The sequence below is a fragment of the Mastigoproctus giganteus genome, chromosome 13, assembly GCF_048544385.1.
Source record: "Mastigoproctus giganteus isolate SK-2022 chromosome 13, ASM4854438v1, whole genome shotgun sequence".
Taxonomy (NCBI): domain Eukaryota; kingdom Metazoa; phylum Arthropoda; class Arachnida; order Uropygi; family Thelyphonidae; genus Mastigoproctus; species Mastigoproctus giganteus.
Window position 1 is genome coordinate 59894675 of NC_143587.1, and position 21528 is coordinate 59916202.

Below are 21528 nucleotides of genomic sequence, written 5' to 3' on the forward strand. Positions count from 1 at the left end.
TATTTATAGAATCCATTACTAGAAAATGACTAACAATGTATTTACCTTATTTTAAGAATTGGTATAATACACCAACATTCCAAACTCTTATAGTGAAAACATGAATACCAAAAATATCTTTCTTATATAGTCTACTACCTTTCAATATATACAAATATCCATTAAAAATTTCCTTAAAAAATGCTATATTTACATCGCAAGATGTATTAATTTATAAAAAGTACCTTTTTACAAGATATAACAGCAGTTACTAAAACGTTATTTGAAAGCACCATATGAATTGAAATTTACATATGCTATAATTTTATCATTGATGACTTAAAAAACATTGTCAAAAATTAAGGTAAAATTATTTTTCCTCAAACTTAATAAAACCACTTTGAAAGTGGCAGAGAAAAAAACTATAGCATTAGAAACTTCTGTCCAATTTGGAGTCTCTTTGGCTTTAACAGAACAACAGATGAAGCCCTAAATTCTCACAAAAATAGTGTCCTATAAGCACTAAACAACGAATGTCTGTACAAATGGAATGTTCACTACATTTTATTCGCACGAACGTTCACTACTTCAATAAAGGAGAATCTTCCATTTGATCCTCAATATCATCATCATCACTTTCATCTTCTTCATCAGAATCATTACTTTCTGTTATAGATGGAAGACCAGCTGTACATGTCATTCGTTCACTACTGTGCCTAATCCCATAGCCAAAATATATTAAAAAACCTATAAGTAAAAGAGAACAAATCAGAATAGTTATAATTACATCCTGTTTATTTTTTTATTTATACATAAACAATTATTTTTAGGGTTACTGAAGTTAAATTGATAACCACAGTTAAAATTACTGTAGTCATAAAATACTTGGACTACCTCGTCCTTTTTACTATTTCCAACCTACAAACTTAAGTTTGCATTGAAAAAAAAAAAATAAATAAATAAACTAATAAAATAATAATAATTAAGTATTTTCAACATGATCTTATTTCTCACAGTTGAAACCAACCCCACATTCTCAATTAATTTGCCTTGGTACTGTACTATTTTCTTTTAGACTTCTAACAGTGAAAACCACCCGAACATCAAAAATATTTCTCTTCATGAAAACTACCACCCTGGCATGAGGTCGAAAATTGAGCTCGTGAGTACAGATACATTATTTGGAAATGAAATTTTTACCATATTTTTGATTAATTAACATTAAATTATGTAGTAATAATGGCAAATGATGCAAAAGAAAAAAAAAGCAAGCTTATATAGCATCAGCAAAAAAAAGAAAAAAAAAAAAACACGTGAATGTTAATTTTTGAAATTTATTGAGCATATTTTTAATGATACTTTCATAATTGGCATCTTTCTTGTTTTCCAAGAAATTGTGAAGAACATTTTTGAAGCCAATCCATACTTCATTTTCAACTGTTCTCACTGTTCCTTCATATTACATAAGACATATTGTGTCCCTATTTGGAGATTACATTGAAAAAGAGACATCAAGCAAAAAGAACCAAAGACAAACAATATTCCTGGTAAGATCAGCAAATTGTGGCCATATTAGGAAAGATTTCATATATGTTGGCTACAGAGATTGGTAACTAGGCATCTTAGAGAAGATCCGATTGAGGTCTATATGGCACTGAGAATGGCAGCAAAATGAAAGAAAGGAAAAAGTTTCATGATGATACTAGAGCTAGCACAAATTCAAATTACAAGAGAACTGGTAAAGAACTGGACTGTAGGAAGTTTTCTTTCTTTTAGCAAGTTGCTAATTTCTAGAATCAGTTACATGGGCAAATTCAAAGGTTAGATGGATTATTACCTATGCAATAAGTTAAACACACAGGGTATTTATTTATTTTATTTTTTTTTTTGTTGTGCATAGCAAAAGCCTGGGGCTTCCTTGTACCATTTGGCCAATAAAGTTCTTGTTTATTACTCTGGCACAACCACCAGGTCAGTGGAGTTTACAATAAATCATCAATACAAAAGTTAATCGCATTTTGTAGTCGTGGGCTTGAATTCTGGTCCACTCAAAGACCGAACTCTTGCTCCCGACTCGGCTATGTCAGGCCTAATAGCACCTCTAAAATTAACTTTCTTATCTGTGGCCAAAGAAAATGCATTCAAGTTTCATAATCATATTAACTTGGATGATGACTGCAAAGATACTTAAATCAATTACTATCCGTGTTTAAAGCCTTTACAAATTGCTTTATTAATTCTAATTTTAGATGTAGAGGTAAGAGGCCTCAACTACTGTTAGGCTGACCAAATTTTCACATTTAATATAATATAAATGTCATGCTCTGCTGTAGCACTTTCATTTGAAACAGCATTTTAACCTGATTGCTAATCTAATAACATATATAGATCTTTAAGCCTTCAGTGTAGCCAACAATTCCTTAATATTTAAATTTATTAAGAAGCACAACTGTTATAAAGCAGAGCATATTTTGGACTTGCTTTGGAGGAATTGGTGAACAATTTCCCACTCACTATGGGTTCATATATTGGAGCTCCTAAACTAATCTTTAATCTGGAAATATTGTTGCAACAGCCAAGCATACTTACTTCACAAACTATATAGTATCCCAAGGATGGCAAATAAAATAATGCCACCATTTTGGGATTACTATGATTGACCCTCATTGGTTTTAAGAGCTGACAATCTAATTGCGACTAATTTACATAATACAAGAGATGCCAAAAGGCGTATAATCAAACCAGTAGAATTCTAGGGCTACGAAGCCATAAACCATCATACACCAGTGAATTTACATCATTTCTAAATGAAGTTGAAATAAATAAACAAACAAAAGTTTGTATAAAAGGCATCATTATACAACATTATATCATATTGTGAAATCCTTCATAAGTTCATGAGTTGCTATCTCTTATACTTCAAATAGGTAATACTTCCCAACAGAAGGCTGCTGTTACTTATTCTCAGTTGAGTACCACCAACCAGACAGTATCATCTCAGAACTGATCTGACTGATTGACTCATCGTTGGTGAGTGGATAGATATCCAAGATGTAAGAGCTGATACCAGTTGTGACTTATTTATACATTATGATTATACATACCTTTTGATATATCTCATATTGCATAAATAAGTCATAACTGGGTTGTCAGCTCCTACATCTCAGGTATCTACCTGCCTACCGACAAGGTGGGCAGGTAGGTACCTGAGGTAAATTCGTGAAGTTAGTAGTTAACTAACTTCACGAATAAGTAACAGACTTCTCTATTGGGAAGTGTTATTTATTTGAAGTATAGAAGATAGGCAAGTCATTGTGAAGGATTTCAAGGTAAGGTATGAGATGTTGCATAATAATGCATTTTGCTTTTTTTTTTTTTTCATTTCAACTACAGGTAGTTCCCGACTTTACGAGTTAATTCGTTCCTAGCACACGCTCGTAAAGTAGGAATTTATTTCTCATAGACATAATGTTAAAAACAGGGGTTATGGTCTCAACAAGGAAATTAGTTAGCTAATCAGTTTATGTTTAAACAATGATTGATTTATCCAAATAAATCAAAACATAGCCTATAAAATCAAGCAAATTATAATTTAAAGAAATTATTTATGACTTACAAATGTTAAAGAATGTTTATTCTTCATTATCATCGACTAAATGCACACGCGACCATTGGTTGTTGAGTCAGCACTCGTTGTTGGTTTGTTGCACAAGGAGTCTGATCTTCTTCAGAAAGGCTTCAAGAGGCCTTTGTTTCCAAGATAATCTCTTCTCTTTTCTTTATAAATTTCATGATAGCATGCATAAGCATTTTTTAATGGCACGTACAAATTGCAACTAACTAACATGATATGTGCAAGCGAGATTGCAACTAACACAATTCACACGGAGTAACAAGTTTACAAAGCTAAAAAAAAAAAAAAGGAATGAAAAGGAGATTCTGAAACTTTGTTTTTTATATGGGTGAAGATTGCAGTGAAGGGGAAACACATTTCACCATAATAACATAAAAACCCACACAATTACAGCTATTGGTATTTTTGCAAATGCAATAAGATCAAGCTCACTACCCATTTATAATTGATTGCACTAACAGAAAAGCCCAATAAACTGGAAGGTGCAAATTGTTTTTATTGTTTTATGGTGAGTGACCTCCAGAAATGTGCTTTAGAAAAATATCACAAAGGCATTCAAAACTGATTCTTATAACAGAACATATGATAAATAACAATGAAAGTGTAGTGTGTTTTAATGATTTGAATTGGTAACTAATACAATTTATATTATAAAAATGACCTTTTAGAGAGATAAATAGCTTAGTTATACTATATAGTGAAAATTTCAACTTCCAAAGTCTTGGAATGAATAACTAAAAAACAATGTGTTCACATTATGATATTTTCATGATACAATGGTGTCTCTGAAACGGATTAATATCGTAAAGCGGGGTGCACTGTATTGTATAGCTACAAGCATGGCTTGAAATGTGGGTTTCATGGTTTTAAAAAGTTTAAAATTTTCCTAGTTTGAGACTTCACAGCACTAGAATGTTACCAAATCACTACTTTTTAAATCTTTTTTTTTATATATCAATTTTACTTTTGCATCTATGGAAACCAGAATTATATGCTTTCTAAAATGCTGTAATTTTAATCAAGTTGGGGGGGGGAGAGGAAAGAAGTCTAGATTGCTTTAACCCATAACCTTTAATACTGTAACAGGGAATCTGGTGAATTTTTTTTTTTTTTAAATTAAGTTGTAGATTTGCAATATGTGGAAAGTCAGCAGGGAAAGTTGAATTTGGTATTCTACATAATGAAACAAGGCATTAATTAAATGTGAATAACATTAATTAAACCACACTTGGATTGTTTCATTACTTACATTTAATTACTTAATGTATTTAATTAATGCATTAAACTCCCACACAATATAAATGCTTAATAATTGACAAAATTCCTGGATCTCATATTGATTGAATCCTGTTCTGTTCATCTTTAGCTACTAAATCATCAGTCCTGACCAAGGATGATTTAGCAACTGCTCCTAGCTTTACAAGGCAGAAGACTACCTTCTACCCTGTAAAGTTAGAAACAGCTACTAAATCTTTCCTGATTAGGCCTGATGACAGGATTCAATATGAAATTCAGACATGTCATAAATTATTAATCAGTTGTGTCGTGTGGGAATTTAACATATTTAATGTAATAATTTTTACACAATAAAATTTACTTTGTTTAATTTGTGTTATTTACATTAAATTTAAAAATATATATTTATATTTATTCTGTTTATAATTTGACAGGATCATATACATCAGAAGAGTTTACAACTAATCCTTTTAACAAGAATACAATATTAACCATATCTGGTCATGCAGGCTTGAACCATGGTCAACTCAAACAAATGTATGACTGCACTTCCAGATTTGCTAGCTGGTCAGCAGAGTTTTGCATTTTTGCACCAAGCAAACATACATTAGCTATTTTCTTTGCTATCAAATTAAAACCAATAAATAGGTGAAGAATAAAATTGCTCAAAATAAATTTAGTCCAGCAATTCCTCAAAATTGCTCAAAATAAATTTAGTCCAGCAATCCCCCCCCCCCCCCGAACACACTGACCGAGCACATTAATAATCAAAATGAACTAAAATTATGGAGTGGGAAAAAAATCATCTTCTAATTGGTCATAAACTTACCAACAGCCATCCACACACCGAATCGAATCCAGGTTGCAGTGGACAGTTTCATCATTAAGTACACATTTACAAAGACACTAAATACTGGTATTACAGGAACAAATGGTACCTTAAAAAAAAAACAAAAAAAAAAAAAAACAATATTTTTCCATATATATATATATTTTTTTTTTTTTGAAAATATCATTTCAGTTATTATAACTTAATAAAAGACTATAATATAGTGTAACTTCGAAATACCATGCCTCATTATACCACAGTTTCTGATATAACGTGTGTCCATGCATCTCAAGAGGGACACACACACACACACACGCACATGCAGTCGATTCCGGTTATTTGGGACACATCGGGACTAGTGCATTTTGGCCCCAATTATCCAAAGTTTCACGTAAAAAAAGTTAAAAATACAACAGACCCCCGCTTTACAATTGGTTCACTGTTCAAGCAAATCATGTTATGATGGAGTCAGCATAGTAAAGTACCGTTCACTAAACGATGTGTGGTAAGTGCCGGTCATTGTGATCACATTTGTGAATTGAATTTTGATTCTATTAAACAGCAATTCTAATTAGCAAAAATAGGAGGAATATTATCCACAGGCTGTAAAAGTAAAGATATATTAAGCACAAATTTACCCTTTATTACCTTAACAATTAAAAAATTAAATGATATGTGAAAATCGGAAGAATATACGTGATAATCGGAATAATTAATACATACTGTAATATGTATATACTAACTAGTTGACACTTCTGTTCACTGACATTTGTAAGTGGGGGTTAAAATTTAAAACAGTAAAAAGATAAGCAATCAATAACAAAGAAGACGGCACACACAAATTGCAAGTAACACGATATGCGCAAATGAGAACGGAGTAACAAGTTACGAAGCTTTAAAAATAGGAATGAAGAGAAGATTCCGAAAATTAATTTTTTTATATGATTGAAGATTTCATGGAAGTGTAAACACATTTCACCATAATAATCCATAGAATTCCAGCATTATTGCAAATTCGGTATTATTGCAAATTCAATAAGATCGAGTTTACTATCTTTATGATAGATTGCATTAACAGAAAAGCCCAATAAACAGGTGACTGCTAATTGTTTTTATTATTTTATGGTTGTGACCTCCAGAAATTTAACAGAACCATGTGGTACAGTTGGAGAAAATCGTAGGGTAATCTCCAGTGCTACGGTCTCCTGTCTGATTAAACGGCATGTTGTCCCAATTAAGCAAAGTAAACCCTGGCTATTTTGTCGATTGGGTTCTGTTTTTTAAGATTTGCCCCAAATAAACGGCTGCCCCAATTGAAAAACACGCACTGACAGAAGCAGATTCTATTCCTCACAGAGGGGAACCAGCTACTGCAACGGTCTCCAAAAGGTGGAGCATGAATTGCTGTATTCTCTTCTGCAGTATACTCCCTCAATCAGACAATTAAATTTTTATAAACAACAGTAGTTATTGGAAAATAATTGCTGTAGATGTTCAGTATCTACCCTGTCTCAATTAGAGATGCAATAAAAAATATCAATGAAATGCTAAATGCATACAGGCATGGCATTATTTCGCTTAAAATTTACCTCTTAGAAGAAAATGTTTATCCAGGTATAAACCTCACTTATTCACAAATTAACGTCTTGAGATATGGCAATTTTTTTTTAACAAGTCCACACTGGTTTTTTTAATCCTCTATATTCACTTTCTCTGACATTTCATTTTGTTGTGGTGCAGTTTTGCATATGCTTCTCTTAAAATTAGTTCAAATTTCAATGAATGCATTTGGAATAGCTTCAAAACTTCTGTGAGACAAATAAATCTGAATGGGAATGATAAAAAAATGCATTGAATTGAAAGTAAAAAGAAATGCATTGAATTGAAAGCAAAAAGAAATGCAAGTGTCTGTCATGTGTTCAGCTCATACTTTGGAATCAATTCCACAATTGACATATGGGTTGTACATGGCTTTACTCTCTGAGGGCAAAAATAATTACTTATGCTGCAATTTACAGGTGTTCTTTTCTGCCATACAATTTTTTGAAAGAATTTTATAACAATTACATTTTTCTGAGAAGAACTACAGTTAATTAGAATAAAATGTTTACATATTTTATTTTAATTAAAATGTTTGCTGTCACCTACATTTGAAAGAGCCCAATTCAATGTGCTATAATTTTCAGAATGTTGAGAAATAACAACATAAATTTCGAAAAAAAAAAAAAAAAAATCACCCTTCTTAAATAGTAAATATAATGAAGTTACCATACACCTTTAGGATGCTTGTGGAATCTAAACACTTACGGGACTCTGACTATGTGATATTGTTCTAATAATAATAATGTTACATATGCATGTGTAAAGTTAAGATTATGTAGCTGAGTTGTTCCTTATTTTTATATATATGCTATATTTGGTCCTTGAGGTTGTCACAGACATTCTCTCAGATATGCCAGACAAGCTGTACTTGCTACCTGGAAGTCTTAAACTCAAGTCAAGTGGACCAATTTCAGTGAAGTCTGGACGGTCTGTGAGAGCCAAATCCTCTGTTTGCACCTTGACGATGGTGGGACTTTTAGTAATCCTGGGTATAACCCTCCATGCACAAGCACACTGTGGGTGACTACCCAGATGTGAACCAACGTAAGCAGGGGATGAGGTGTGGCACCCACACCACATGGAGGAATGCTGCCCCTCTGTGTTACCAGGCAATACTAGGTGGTAGATGACTCTCCAATTGGTGCAATACCACCAATTAGCTTATTGGAGGCTTGAAGTTGTAGAACCCATGTTTAGTCTCCAGAGCTAAGTTCCAGTCAATCCTTCCCCATTTCTTCCATCATGCAGTATGCCTGATGACTTTTGAGGTTATGATGGACATCATGGCGAGATTCAATTTTCCTTATATTTTGAGGGTACAGCTCTAAAACTGTGTTCGCAGGCCAGCCGCTAGTTAGTACGCCACTGGACTGAACCTATTGGTAACTCTTAAGGAGGCTTCCGGATCAGCTAGTCTATAATCTTGCTACCTCTGCTCTGCCAGAGGTAGCAAGATTATACTACCTCTACTAGATTATACTTGCTACCTCTACTAGATTATACTCTACTAGATTATACTTGCTACCTCTGCCAGAGGTAGCAAGAAATGACTGGAGGGAGTCCGAGTAGTATGTATGTGTGGGGGGCATTGTTGAGGCCACGTTACGTCAAGGATCTGGGCATATTCTTACTATGTGTACACCATATTCAAAAATCTCATTACCTCATACAGCATGTCCCCCTTACTTTTTCTTACTATTGAATATACCATGAATTGTCAAACTAATAGAGTAAGCTTATCTGCAAAATGATCTAAACCTCCCAAACACTTCCTAGTCCATTTCACAAATATACGTGATCTCAATTCTAATCTCAACAATGTCCATTTCCACTTGCAGTCTGCCAAACCCCATGTACTTTTTCTGACAGAATCTCAGTTATCGGTTGATTCAACTACTGCTCATCTCAGTTTCTCAAATTATTCGCTGTATGATTCCTTTTGCCTCAAAGGTGGTACTTGTGCATATGTCCATTGCGATATTCCCTGTCAGAGACTTGGTAATTTGGAATCTCCTCTTTTCGATCTTCACTGGCTTAAAATCTCTTTACCTCATTGTGTAAAATTCATCTGTTGTCTCTACTGTTCTCCCAAATCCACTAATCACTTGGAGCTTTTTGACTTCCTCTCTTTGCAACTTGACTTTCTCCAGTCCAACTTTCCTAACAGTGAGGTAATTTTCCTTGGTGATTTTAATGTTCACAACTCCAGCTGGCTTCCGTTTTCTAGTCACACCGACCCAGCTGGTCGAGATGCTGAGACTTTTGCAATTACTAATGACCTTGCGCAGATTGTTCATTTACCTACAAGGATACCGGACAATCCTAATCATACAGCCAACACACTTGATCTGTTTCTCACAAACAACTCTTCTAAGTACACAGACGAAGTGAGAGGTCCTTTAGGCACTTCAGATCACAACTTGGTGATTGTCTCTTCTCCAATGGAGCCTTTATCTCATGGCTATTCCCGACCTTGTGTTGTTTGGCATTAAAAGAATGCAAAATGGGATGACCGAGATTTCTTTTCTTCTTTTCCTTGGTCGGATTACTGTTTCAAAACTTCTGATGTCAACATTTGCTCAGATCGTGTCAGTGAAATTATTCTTGTAGGAATGGAATCCTTTATCCCCCACTCCACTTTAAAATCTCAACCTTTATCTAAACCTTGGTTTTCCAATAAATGTGCTAAGGCTGTTCAAGAGAAGAATGTTGCATATTGTAACTGGCTTGTTTCCAATTCTTTTTCATTTTCGGCCTACACCAAAGCTCGCAACAATTGTAAAGCAGTTATTAATCAGTCCAAACTAGGTTTTGAACAGGAAAAGAGTAGAAAACTTGCTTCTTGCCCTAATGGTAGCCGAGCATTCTGGTCTCTTGCCAAAGCTATTGGCCGCAACTTTTGCCCATCTCTGCTCCCACCTCTGTCCAAACCAGATGGTTCTGTTGTCACTTCAGCCAAGGATAAAGCTGACCTGCCAGCATCCCATTTTTCTTCCAGCTCATGTATTAATGATCTTGGTAAAACACCTCCCACCATTCCCAACACGCTCCGTTCAATGCCTCCTGTGGTCTTCCGTCAAAAGGATATCAGAAGGATTTTGATGAATCTCGATGCTAAGAAAGCTCCAGGTCCTGATGGTATTTCACAATTGTTCTCAAAACCTGTGCTCCCGAACTTACTCTTGATGCGTAAGTTCAGGAGCACAGGTTCTTTGCAGCTTTTTTCACTTTCTTATTCCAAAGGTATTTTTCCTTCTTGCTTGGAAATTTGCTCATATCCAGCTAGTTCCTAAAAAGGGTGACAAATCCCGCACATCCAATTATCGTCCCATTGCAATTACTCCTACTCTTTCTAAAGTAATGGAGAAATCAATTAACCGCAAACTCTTAAACTACCTAGAAACCTTCCGTCTGATCAACGATCGCCAGTATAGTTTCCATCAGTGTCGATCCACTGGTGATATTCTGGCTTATGTTACCCATTTATGGACTAATTCAATGGAAGAGTTTGGTGAAACACAAGCAATTGCTCTTGACATCTTAATAAAGGTCTTCTAAACAAGCTTCCATCTTATGGTTTGCCAACTGTTTTTTGTAATTGGTTATCCAGTTTTCTCTCTGATCGCTCACTGACGGTGATGGTAGATGGCTCTCTGCCTTCTAACTTCTCCACTAATGCCGGTGTCCCCCAAGTCTCAGTTCTTTTCCCCACTCTTTTCCTTTTGTATATTAATGACCTTCTTCCATTGACTGGAAATCCTATCCATAGTTTTGCCGATGATAGCACATTGCATTCAACTTTCCATTTTGAGAAACCTTGCCCTGCTCAATCAGCTTCAACTTCTCAAAAATCTGCTACCATTTCCTTTAATGCTGATCTCCAGGTAATTCTCCAGTGGGGCAATGACAACTTATTTGATTTCAATCCTTCTAAAACTTAGTCTTGTCTTATATCTTGCAAAAAGGATTCTTCTGCTCCTATGCTTATCTTTGGTGACACTCTGATTTCCAGGCAAGATGATATAACTCTTTTGGGGATCACCCTGACTTCATATCTCTCTGGCACAAGCACATTACATATATTGCTTCTTCTGCATCTAAAAAACTTCGTTTTCTCTTTTGCTCTTGGCATTCTTTTCTTCCAAACAGCTGTTCATTCTGTACAAATCGCAAATTCGCCCTACCATGGAATATTGTTCCCACATCTGGGGTGGTGCCCCCAAAACCTCTCTCACGCTTCTAGATTCCATTCAGAAGAGGGCAGTTAGGTTAATTAATGACTCATCTCTAACAGAGTTTCTCCACTCGCTGTCTCATAGAAGTACTGTTTCTGCTGCATGCTTTTTCTACAGATACTTCCATGGCGCTGTTCTTCTGAATTGGCTTCTATAATTCCCACTCTCTCTCTTTCTCAAAACAGTCCGAACACGTGCCGCCAACATTCATTTACTGTCCAACTTCAAACTCACAGAACCAACTTTTCATCTTCCTCGTTTATTCATTCAACTGCTGTTTTCTGGAACAACCTTCCTTCATACGTATTTCCTGAAAATTGCAGTCTACAGAAGTTCAAGTCTAATGTCAACAAATATCTTCTTTCATCTTCTCAACCTCCAATCCAAGAATGGTACTTAGTACTATAGGTTCTAATACCTCTCGTGTTTGGGGTTTTCACAGGGAACCCAATATACACTGTATATTGGGTTCCCTGTAAAATGTCTTATTTGAAAGTTTTATTTTTTAAATATATGAAGTATTGCTGTTTAATATTTTTATCTTAAAATAGAGCATTATTCAAAAATGCAGATAGTCATGGTGCATTTACCATTTAAAACATTTAACTATTTCATCTATTGGCAGCAAAAATAGTGGGGGGGGTGAACTTGCTTTCACAGGTTGTCTTTTAGTCAGTGTATTCATGAAATTGACAAGAACTAGGTAAATTTATTTTTGGTTATAATGTGGATGTTAAAGTTGCTCCATTTCTCCCGATACCTACATTTATATTGTTGTTCCATTACAGTTGCATAATACTATTATTTGCTGCAAACCAAGAATAATCCAAGAAAACACAATATTCTTATTTCATTGAAAAATTACTAAATTAGCTCCCTCTTAGTAACTCTATTTAAAAATTATCAACAATTTGCCCATTTAAACATATGAATTAATAAAATTTTTAAATACTTTTACCATGTGTAACAAGTATATAGATTAACATTATTCAAATTTTTACCTATGGATGTTAGTTTTTGGTGTTTATTAACATCAGTTAATTTAAATAATATGCCATCTTACAAAGACACAAACAATATAAAAATTAAATCAGTTTATTTATTATTTTGCTTTCAATAACTTGGAATAGAACTTTAAACTGATGCTGCAATAAAAGAAAACTTAGTTCTAAATAGTATTCACACCTAGACAGAATATTTACAGAAATTTTGTAATATTCTGTAAATTGCATGTAATCTAATGTCAGTTTGCCTATTCTGATGGATGAGAAACACGGCCAAGTCCTGAATTAACCATCCAATTCTGACTAATCACACTCACTAATTCAGTTATAGTGTGAAAAATGTCTATATTAATTGACTGGTCATTACCAAGGAGAAAATAAAAAATGTAAGCAACTTTCTTGGAAACAAACAGTTGAGCATCATTACTTGCGAACAATATTTTGCATTATCACTCTGTTACAACATTTTGCTTTACTGCTTTTCATAATTGTTGTATGAAAGAATTGCAATGAATTGTTTTTGAAAAACAAAAATATCTTATTTCCCTTCTTCAGTATGTATTGTATCTACTAACAAAAAATCAAGGAAATTCATCTATTAGAAGCCACAGTGGAAACAGAAGGAAAAAAAAAAAAAAAAAAAACTGTCGTAAAACTGATAACACAATGCGCATTTGATAAGAAAAAAAAAGTTCGCTTTATTGTAATTATTTTTAAGAGGACTATGTTCGAACAGCAGTTTCCTGGATGTATATTTGATCTTCTAAAGAAATTTCAAGAAAATATTTCTATTGATAGCTGTGTTATAAACTTCGAAAACTGATGTCGAAGGAACTTCGCATGCATCTCACTTAGTGTGCAAACGAGGAAAAAAAAAAAAAAAAAAATGTTACAAGTAAAGGATTGTTTTCTCAGTCCGTTACTTGTAGTGATGGATTGGGAAATTGTAAGTAATTGTTACTGAATACTTCAATATTTCCTTGATATGCATTTGATACAATCAAAAAAGTTCAAGAGTAAAATTGAATTTTCACTATCACACACATGCTGGAAAAATTCACCATAAAGTGTCATATGTTCAGATGCTTGAATTTCCTTCTGAGCTGCAAATGTAATTTCACTTCTCTTGTGCTTACCGAATTAAGGAAAACAGGGTTCATTTTCCAGTTCCCTTCATTCACTTGGGGGGAGGGGAACTCCTTAGAGGAGAGAGTTCACCCTTTCTAGTCCGACCCTAGGGAGGAGGGGGGGGGGAGAGAGAGAGAGAGAGAGAGAGAGAGAGAGAGAGAGAGAGAGAGAGAGAGAGAGAGAGAAATAAAAATACCCTTTTGGTGGGGAGAAGGCCAGGAGATTGTCAAAGGTCCAGAGGTCTAACTTTCATCACAGATGCTGAAGTTCTAATAAGTCAGTTTCATCGCAGTTGCAGAAGTTCTAATAAGTCAGCTTCATCCTAGCATTAGGCTGGGGCTCCCCAGATCAGGCCGGCTCCTCTCTCACCCTATATGTTCTATTTATTTATTTTGCTTGTGTTGTTGTTCTTGTGTTTGCTTGTGTCATTATTCTAGCAATCCATCCTGGATTGGTGCTTCCCTGGGCCGCAATAGCCTTTCCTCTCTTTTCTCCTTCCCTCCCTTCATCTTATACAAGTTTTTTCTTTCCTCCCTGGAAACTCGTTCTCCAGGGAGGAGGGCATACAGATAGTAGGGGAGGCCTTGCCCTCCTTCTGCTACGGACGAGTACCTGGAGGCAGTCATCCAGGTGATCACTGCTTTCGGGTAGCCAAAAGGCCAAAACACAACACAGACAGAACATACGCATAAGTTCACAAACAGTTTTTCTTTCCTGTCACTTTCTCCCATGCGGGATGAAAAACTTCTCTCTCTCTCTCTTTCATTCAAAACCCATCAAGACAAAATGCTTTTGTCTTGATGGGTTTTGAATCCAGGACTTTTCTGCGGGGTGTAGAAGAGACAGCAAGCATAACTACTTATTCTGAATAGTAGTATTCCTAACTACAGGGGTTCTTCATCATATTGCCAACTAATCAATCAAGTTAATTCCGTGATGTACTGCAATTTTTGAAACTTCTGATGAACATTTGATTATATAATGCTTTGAAGCATCACATATGTATTTTATATAATTATATATAAAGAGTTATGTAATATGTACACAGGATATTCATAAAAGGTGTTTCATAAATTTTAAGATGGGGTCCAGGTGCAACACAAAAACAAAAACTTTACATATATATGGGTTCAAACACTTCCTGTTTGGATTATAAGCCAACTAGAAAGTGCAAGCAGTAAATATTATGCTGGCTTTCAGAAAAAATAATCATAGATAAAAAAACATCTAAATATTTCTAATTCATTGGTATATACACTGAGTGGCCACTATGTTAAATGCACATGGCTTATAGCAAGCTGGTCTATCTACAGCCTTCAGAACAACCTGGATTTGTCGTCACAGGGACTCAATGAGGTGTTGAAAGCATGCCACAGGAATGTTAGTTTATGTTGACTCAGCTGCTTCTCACAGTTGTTGCAAATTAGACAGTTGCAGATCTCAAAAATTCCTTTTTAGGATGAGTTTATGGACTCGTATTGTTTTTTTTGCCATATTCTGGTCCTCTTATCAGCATGAAGCAATAGGAACTGAAATTTGTCAGACCAGGCAACATCTTTCAAATCCTCTGTTTTGCAGCGATGGTGTTTCTGAGCACACTGCTAACCGTATCCTCTTGTTTTACACTGACCTGAGTGAAACCAGTTCAGTTGTTGGCTAGAATACTCTATTTGTGACAACGTATGACAAGTTGTGCATTCTCAAATGCCTCTTTGGTTGCTACTGTTGCACTGGGATATTATTTCACTGACTGTAGCTTTAACATTATCCTCTACAGGTCTTTTCAGCCTCCACTTGCTTCTCACATCAGAGAGCTGTTTCCAATCACATGATCATTGTTGGCTGGATGCTATTTGGTTATTAGATCAATCTCGATACTCCAGAGAGACTGTCACATGTGAAAATCAAAGCAGGATTGCAGTACTCAAACACATACAGCATCCCTCTGCATATTATCTGGTGACCTGCTTTATAACACATGCTACAAATACATGATGCTGTTATTGAAGGCGTGCTCCACTTCATGAAAAGTGGTATCTAATAAAGTGACCACTCAGTTTAGAACTATTCTTTCATTATGTTCATCTGTGATGTAAGTACTGAAATGCTTATCAGGACTGACTCAAACTGGATTACACACAGAGTTTAAAGATATTTACATTATAACAAATTCACATAAAATGGGGTTACATGAAGTGAGGTATGATAGTAATTTTTACCTAATTTGTTATGGTAACATTCACATAGAACTCATGCAGTATAGAAAAAAAAGAACAAGCTGACATGTGCAAAAATTCCATCTGTTGTTGTGGAAGTTGATAATTTAAATAAATTCAAGGAAGAACTAGACAAGCTGTTGGAGGGACTGAATAGGTGAAATGGGATTTTTTTTTTTTTTTTGGCTGATGCTTTATAAGCTTGCTTTCTTGCATCATATACCACTACTAATGCTCCATATTATGGTAAGTCATGTTTGCGTAAACTTCTTTTCATTGTTTTCAGGTCATAAACCGATTCTGAAAGTACTGATCACATGTTTTGAAATATCCTGTGTACAAATACATCAGTTTACATTTTAAGACATTTAATATTTATATATCACTTTAAATACATTAAAATAAAAAATATACAAGGCCATAAGGCTGATGATATATAAAATTTTTTTTTGGCTGATGATATATAAACTTGCTTTCTTGCATCACTGTCACTACTAACACTAACTACACATTCACAGAACCCATAACAAAAGCGACTAATTCCAACATTTGGAATGCAATCCCACACCAATGTGACTTGTAAGAAACTTCACAGTGGACACTAGGCAATATGAATGGGATTTGCACCCCTCCCCAAACAAGCTGCTGCCCATTAGAGACATAATAAGTTAAATTTTGACTCATCACAAAAAATAAGACTTCCAGTGTTGTATGCTTTTTAACACTATTTAAATGTTGAGTTCCCTTTTGCTAGCCAAAAGTTTTCTTTTAGGATGGCAAGTCACAAATCCCTACTGGAACAGACCAATGTCACAGAAATTGCTTTAACTCTGATTTGCAGTATGCTTTTTCTGTGCTTTTTTAAGTCTATGGATGAAGTTGGGTTGTTTAAGCATCACTTTAATGTTCTGTTTTGGGATCCTGTAGACACTCATTCTTCCACTTAACTTTTCTTCTATCAAAAAAAAAAAAAAAAAAAAGCCTATTTTGAAAAGCTTAGAAAACAGCTGTGAAATCACAAATTGATTATAGTGTAGATTTTAGTGTAAATGACATCATTCCAATATAATTTTTAAACAAAATTGAAGGGAAAGAAGTGTGACAATTGAAAATTTAAAAACAAAGTTTTTACAGTTAAAAACAAAGCTAACAAATGAGATTTGATTCAGTTGGGGCAACAAATGGTAACAGTTAAGGAGGAAGAGGAATTGTGGCTCATGGCAAAAATTGTCTGAGATCACTGGCTTGTTAAAGAAAGGGATAGCCACTTCTCATTACACATAACCAAAACATGGACTGGAAGGTAATTTCAGTCGAGGATTGAGCAATCTTTTGTATTTCTGTAACGAACTGTATCAAGAGAAAAGTAGCATAATTCTGTTCAGACTTCTATCCTTGGCTTTTTAAAATGTAAATAATTTGGTATGACTAATACAATACACGTATGCATTGTACCTTATTATTTTCCTGATTTAATACTGATTTGTTAATAATAACAGTTAAATGAAGCTTAAATTAAGAAAAAAAATCCAACTTATGATGCTGTTTTGATATGTCACTGTTCAAGGAAATAATATCCCCAATGTAAATCTCAGAATACTTACAGTATACTTTCCCACTGCTGGCCTAGCACAAACTGACAGCAGTATCACCTGGACATTTCTGTAGTTGGTTAGCCAGAATAAGCAATAGTTGATGCTTTGAAATATACATTACATGCATACATGTGTGAAACATATCTAACATAAGATGTATGTATTAGTATCATCAGAATATAGCAGAAATAATTTTTTTTTTTTTTTTATAGGTAATACAATTTCATTGAACACAACTATGTCATAACAGCCACTCTTAACTAACTTCAAAGCTGGATAACAGTGGCTGCATACCTTTTTAAAAATATCTAAAATATTTGTTTACTGAAACTGAGAAGGAAAAAAAAAATATTTTAATGCAGTTGCAAAAATTTTACTGGATGACGACAAGAAATTGTAATTATGTAAAAATACCTTGAATGCTATCTTCTTTTGGTTGACTGGCTGCCGTGAGAGTAATACCACAAACGTGACCAATACCACAAAGATTATAACTATACCAATGATGACAAGAATGTTTAAATTAGTTATATGCTCTTGGAAAACCACCAAAACTAGGTCAAGAAGTACAGTAGCAACACCTGAAAGTAAATAAATCTCATCATCATCAAGGGATATTTATTTTTGTGATTTTTAACTGGCACAATATTTCCTGTAGTTAAGGTAAACTAATATTTTATAAGGGTCACTCCAAAGGCTTCCTTTTTTTTTTGCAAAAGTTATGTTTATTCCACTGCATTATTACTTGTGTACTGTGTAGGTACATTATCTAGGAATTACCTAGTTTTGTTATAATCCACTGTCTTGTGCTATTTTGCAATAAGAGCTTATATGATTTTGTGGCAAAATTCTTGAGGGGATAACATTTGCAAATTTTGTTCTATGAACAAGAGAGTAAACCAATAACACAGGATGGAACAACACAATCCACCCAATTTTGACAATTGCCTCCATGATTTGCAGATTAATGTGGGGGCTAAGCATTATCATGGTGCAGCAAAGTGTCTTGCACGAGGGCCTATGCAATTAAATATGGTGCAGATGTCCACTAAGTTTCTGAAATATACTTACATATACCTCTGAATTGATAGGGATTCCTGCACAGTATCCACTACAATAATCCCTCCATGTCCCAAAAAACAGTTGCCAGGCCTTATCAGTAGAATACAGCCTTAAACTTCTTTCACTGTAGAGAAAATGTATGATACCACTCCATGGATCATTTCCACACCTCTAGTTTGAAGTGGTGCAACTGTGTTTAATTTCTTGTCACAAGATACGCTAGAAATTGCTTCAGGGTTTTCATGACAGGTTTTTTTGCTGCTCCTTGTATGTCTGTCAAATGTTGGGAAAGTTCACCTAGTACAGCCCTTTGTATAGGCAAATGTGTCACTACTCTGCACAAAATTTCTTCACCAATGTACAGATGGAATGACAGTTCTCTAACAGCTGTGAATCTGTCTGCCATAACAATGTATATCCATTCAACACTAACATCTATCCCTGCTAACTGTGGCAAAGAAGGAAGCAAGAAGTCATGCAAATTGATTTATCTGTCTTCTGTGGATAATACTGCATGGCCCAGTGACCAACAGCATATACTAAACGTAGTCAATTATGGACATTTCCAACAGTCTTTTTCTCACACACCAAGAATTCAATAACAGCATGCTGCTTTTGATGGATATTCATAGAGGCAGTCACATTTAATGAATGCTACAGCAACACCACTTATGGGAAGATGATGCCATTAGCTTTATATAAAGCAGAAAGAATGATGTACCTGTGCAATGTCCAATTAATAATGTAGCAAAATTAATAAAAAAAAAAAAAAAAAATCGAATCATTACTATTACTTTTGTAATAAACCTTGTATTGCATCTTGCATAAGGATATACTAGATGAGAGAGAGAGAGTGCGCGCGCGCACACAACTAAAATCACTAGGACCTATTAATAAAGTGCAGAATAAGGAAATCAGAAAATATAAAAATAAATGCAGAATCATAATAAAACAGTCATTGGCACAACATTCTAATATATTTTTAAAAAACAGAAATATACAACAGAACTTAGATTTTTTGATTATCCTTGTGAACTAAATTGGGATGGTGACAAAATTGGAGAATTCATGAACAACAATTGGGGCAACGATGGAGATACTACTTGAAGAAAGACATGAAATGTGCCAGTTGTAACGTTCTAGTGGTTCATTCGGCAGTCAAGAAATTCCTCTGACAGGACCTCTAATAACAGTGAAGACCCTTTAGATATGAATGGTAATCCATATTTTAAAGCAAGTTCAGAGTAGCTCGGTAAATTCCAAACACACTGCAAAGTGACTATTGAAGGTGAAAATTATAGCAAATATGTTGGAGTGGTATGAGGCTACATTAAAAAACTGGAATCTCAAACAGTGAATCAAGGATTAACTCGTGAATAAGTGTACAATTGTAATGAAACTGGCAAAAACTGGAAAGCTCTCACACAAGAAACAATTACATGTGCCTCAAAAATCTCAGCCCTGTGATACAAAAAAAAAAAAAAAAAAAAAAAAAAAAAAAAAAACAAAATTACTAACTTCCTCTGCTTGTTATCAGGAAATCTAAGAAATCTATAACAGAAAAAAATATTAATGTGTTACCAGTGCAATATTTTGCAGAGAAAGTTGCATGGTTGAGCCAAAGTACTTTTTGGGATTGGTCTAACAGTATGTTTGGGCCTGTGGTAAAGTCCCATCCTAGAGCCAAAGGTTTACCAGAAAAAGTACTGCTATTGTTTGATAATGTACCCTACCGACCATTTAGATTCTCAAGACAGAAACATAACTCGCTACTTTCTCCCAGCAAATACCACATCATTAATCCAACCAATGAGCCAAGGAGTCATAGAGAGATTAAAGCGACATTCTTGAAAGATTTTTATTTAGAATCTTAATTCAGAACCTTTATTTAGAAAAATGTGTGCAAGTGATCCTGATGTTCAAACTCTGAGAAAAAAAATAAAATAATAATAAATAAATACAATAAAGGATGCAATATAAAACATTATGGTTAAAAACCATCAGGAAGCTAAAGACATGCTTACAAAGCATATTGGGTGCCTCAAACACCAGAAAGAAGCACAATTTAGATTCATTTTATTACCAAAAAATATTTGCAATCTTGTTTCAAAAAAAAAAAAAGTGTGTGTGTGTCGAGCACATGCAGTAGATGCTTTTATGTGAAACGTCCTTGGGGGGCACCTACAATGGATTTATGAAAACTAAAGTAAGAGATATATACTCATGATTGCAATGTATCTAAATGGTTCTGGAAAACAGCATCAACTGAGGTACCCGACACTTGCAATCTTTGTATTTATTTTCTTAGGTTTTGTCACTTTCATTCTTGCTTGATACTTTTGAGAATACTCTGCACTTGATTTCGGCATCGTTGAACACTCAAATTTCATTTTCGAAAATTATTTGTATTGTTGCCATCATACTTCCTGAAGTATGATTGTCACATCATACTATTCAACAAATGGCTACAATCAAATGGGTAATTAGGCTATTGGCTTGGGTTTCACTAACCTTTTCTAAGCCAAGGATGCTTTCACATAAAATAAAACATCTGTCATGCGTACAAGTTACACATGCATTTTTTTTTTGTTTGTTTTATTGTGTTTTTCTAATGCGGTTCGACAAAATTCAAACGAATGGCATTTGAATTTTGTAAATCAGTTCACTAGAACTCAAGACCTCATACTGGTCATGAAAAATGTGTAATGCACTCTAATTACACTACTAGTGAGTGCTAGGCATAGACTAGTGGTGGAAGCTGTGGATGATGTAATCACTTCCATGACGCATTTTTCATGGCCAATCAGATTTACTCAGAGGCATCCTTGGGTGCCCCCAAGGATGTTTCACATCAAAAAAAGCATGAGATTGAAACAAAAAATTAAGATTTTATTTAGGAAAATTGTATAGTTTTGTCTTATTATGCTTATTCTACATATCTATTAATAACCTTTATTTATAGGAAAATAAATGTGTTTTTTGAAACCTTTAGCCTTTATGACAGCCCC

At 34.5% G+C, this 21528-nt stretch overlaps 1 protein-coding gene across 1 annotated transcript in view; it reads right to left on the minus strand.

Annotated features, from left to right (window-relative positions):
- Positions 1-562: 562 nt before the first annotated feature.
- LOC150076091 (cationic amino acid transporter 2-like) overlaps positions 563-21528 on the minus strand; it is a 153669-nt gene continuing 132703 nt past the window's right edge. The window contains exons 13-15 of the mRNA XM_090387257.1: positions 17873-18039; positions 5679-5787; positions 563-726 (exon numbers count right to left, since the gene is read on the minus strand). Coding sequence (XP_090243383.1) covers positions 563-726; positions 5679-5787; positions 17873-18039 — 440 coding nt within the window. The remainder of the gene's footprint in view (positions 727-5678; positions 5788-17872; positions 18040-21528) is intronic.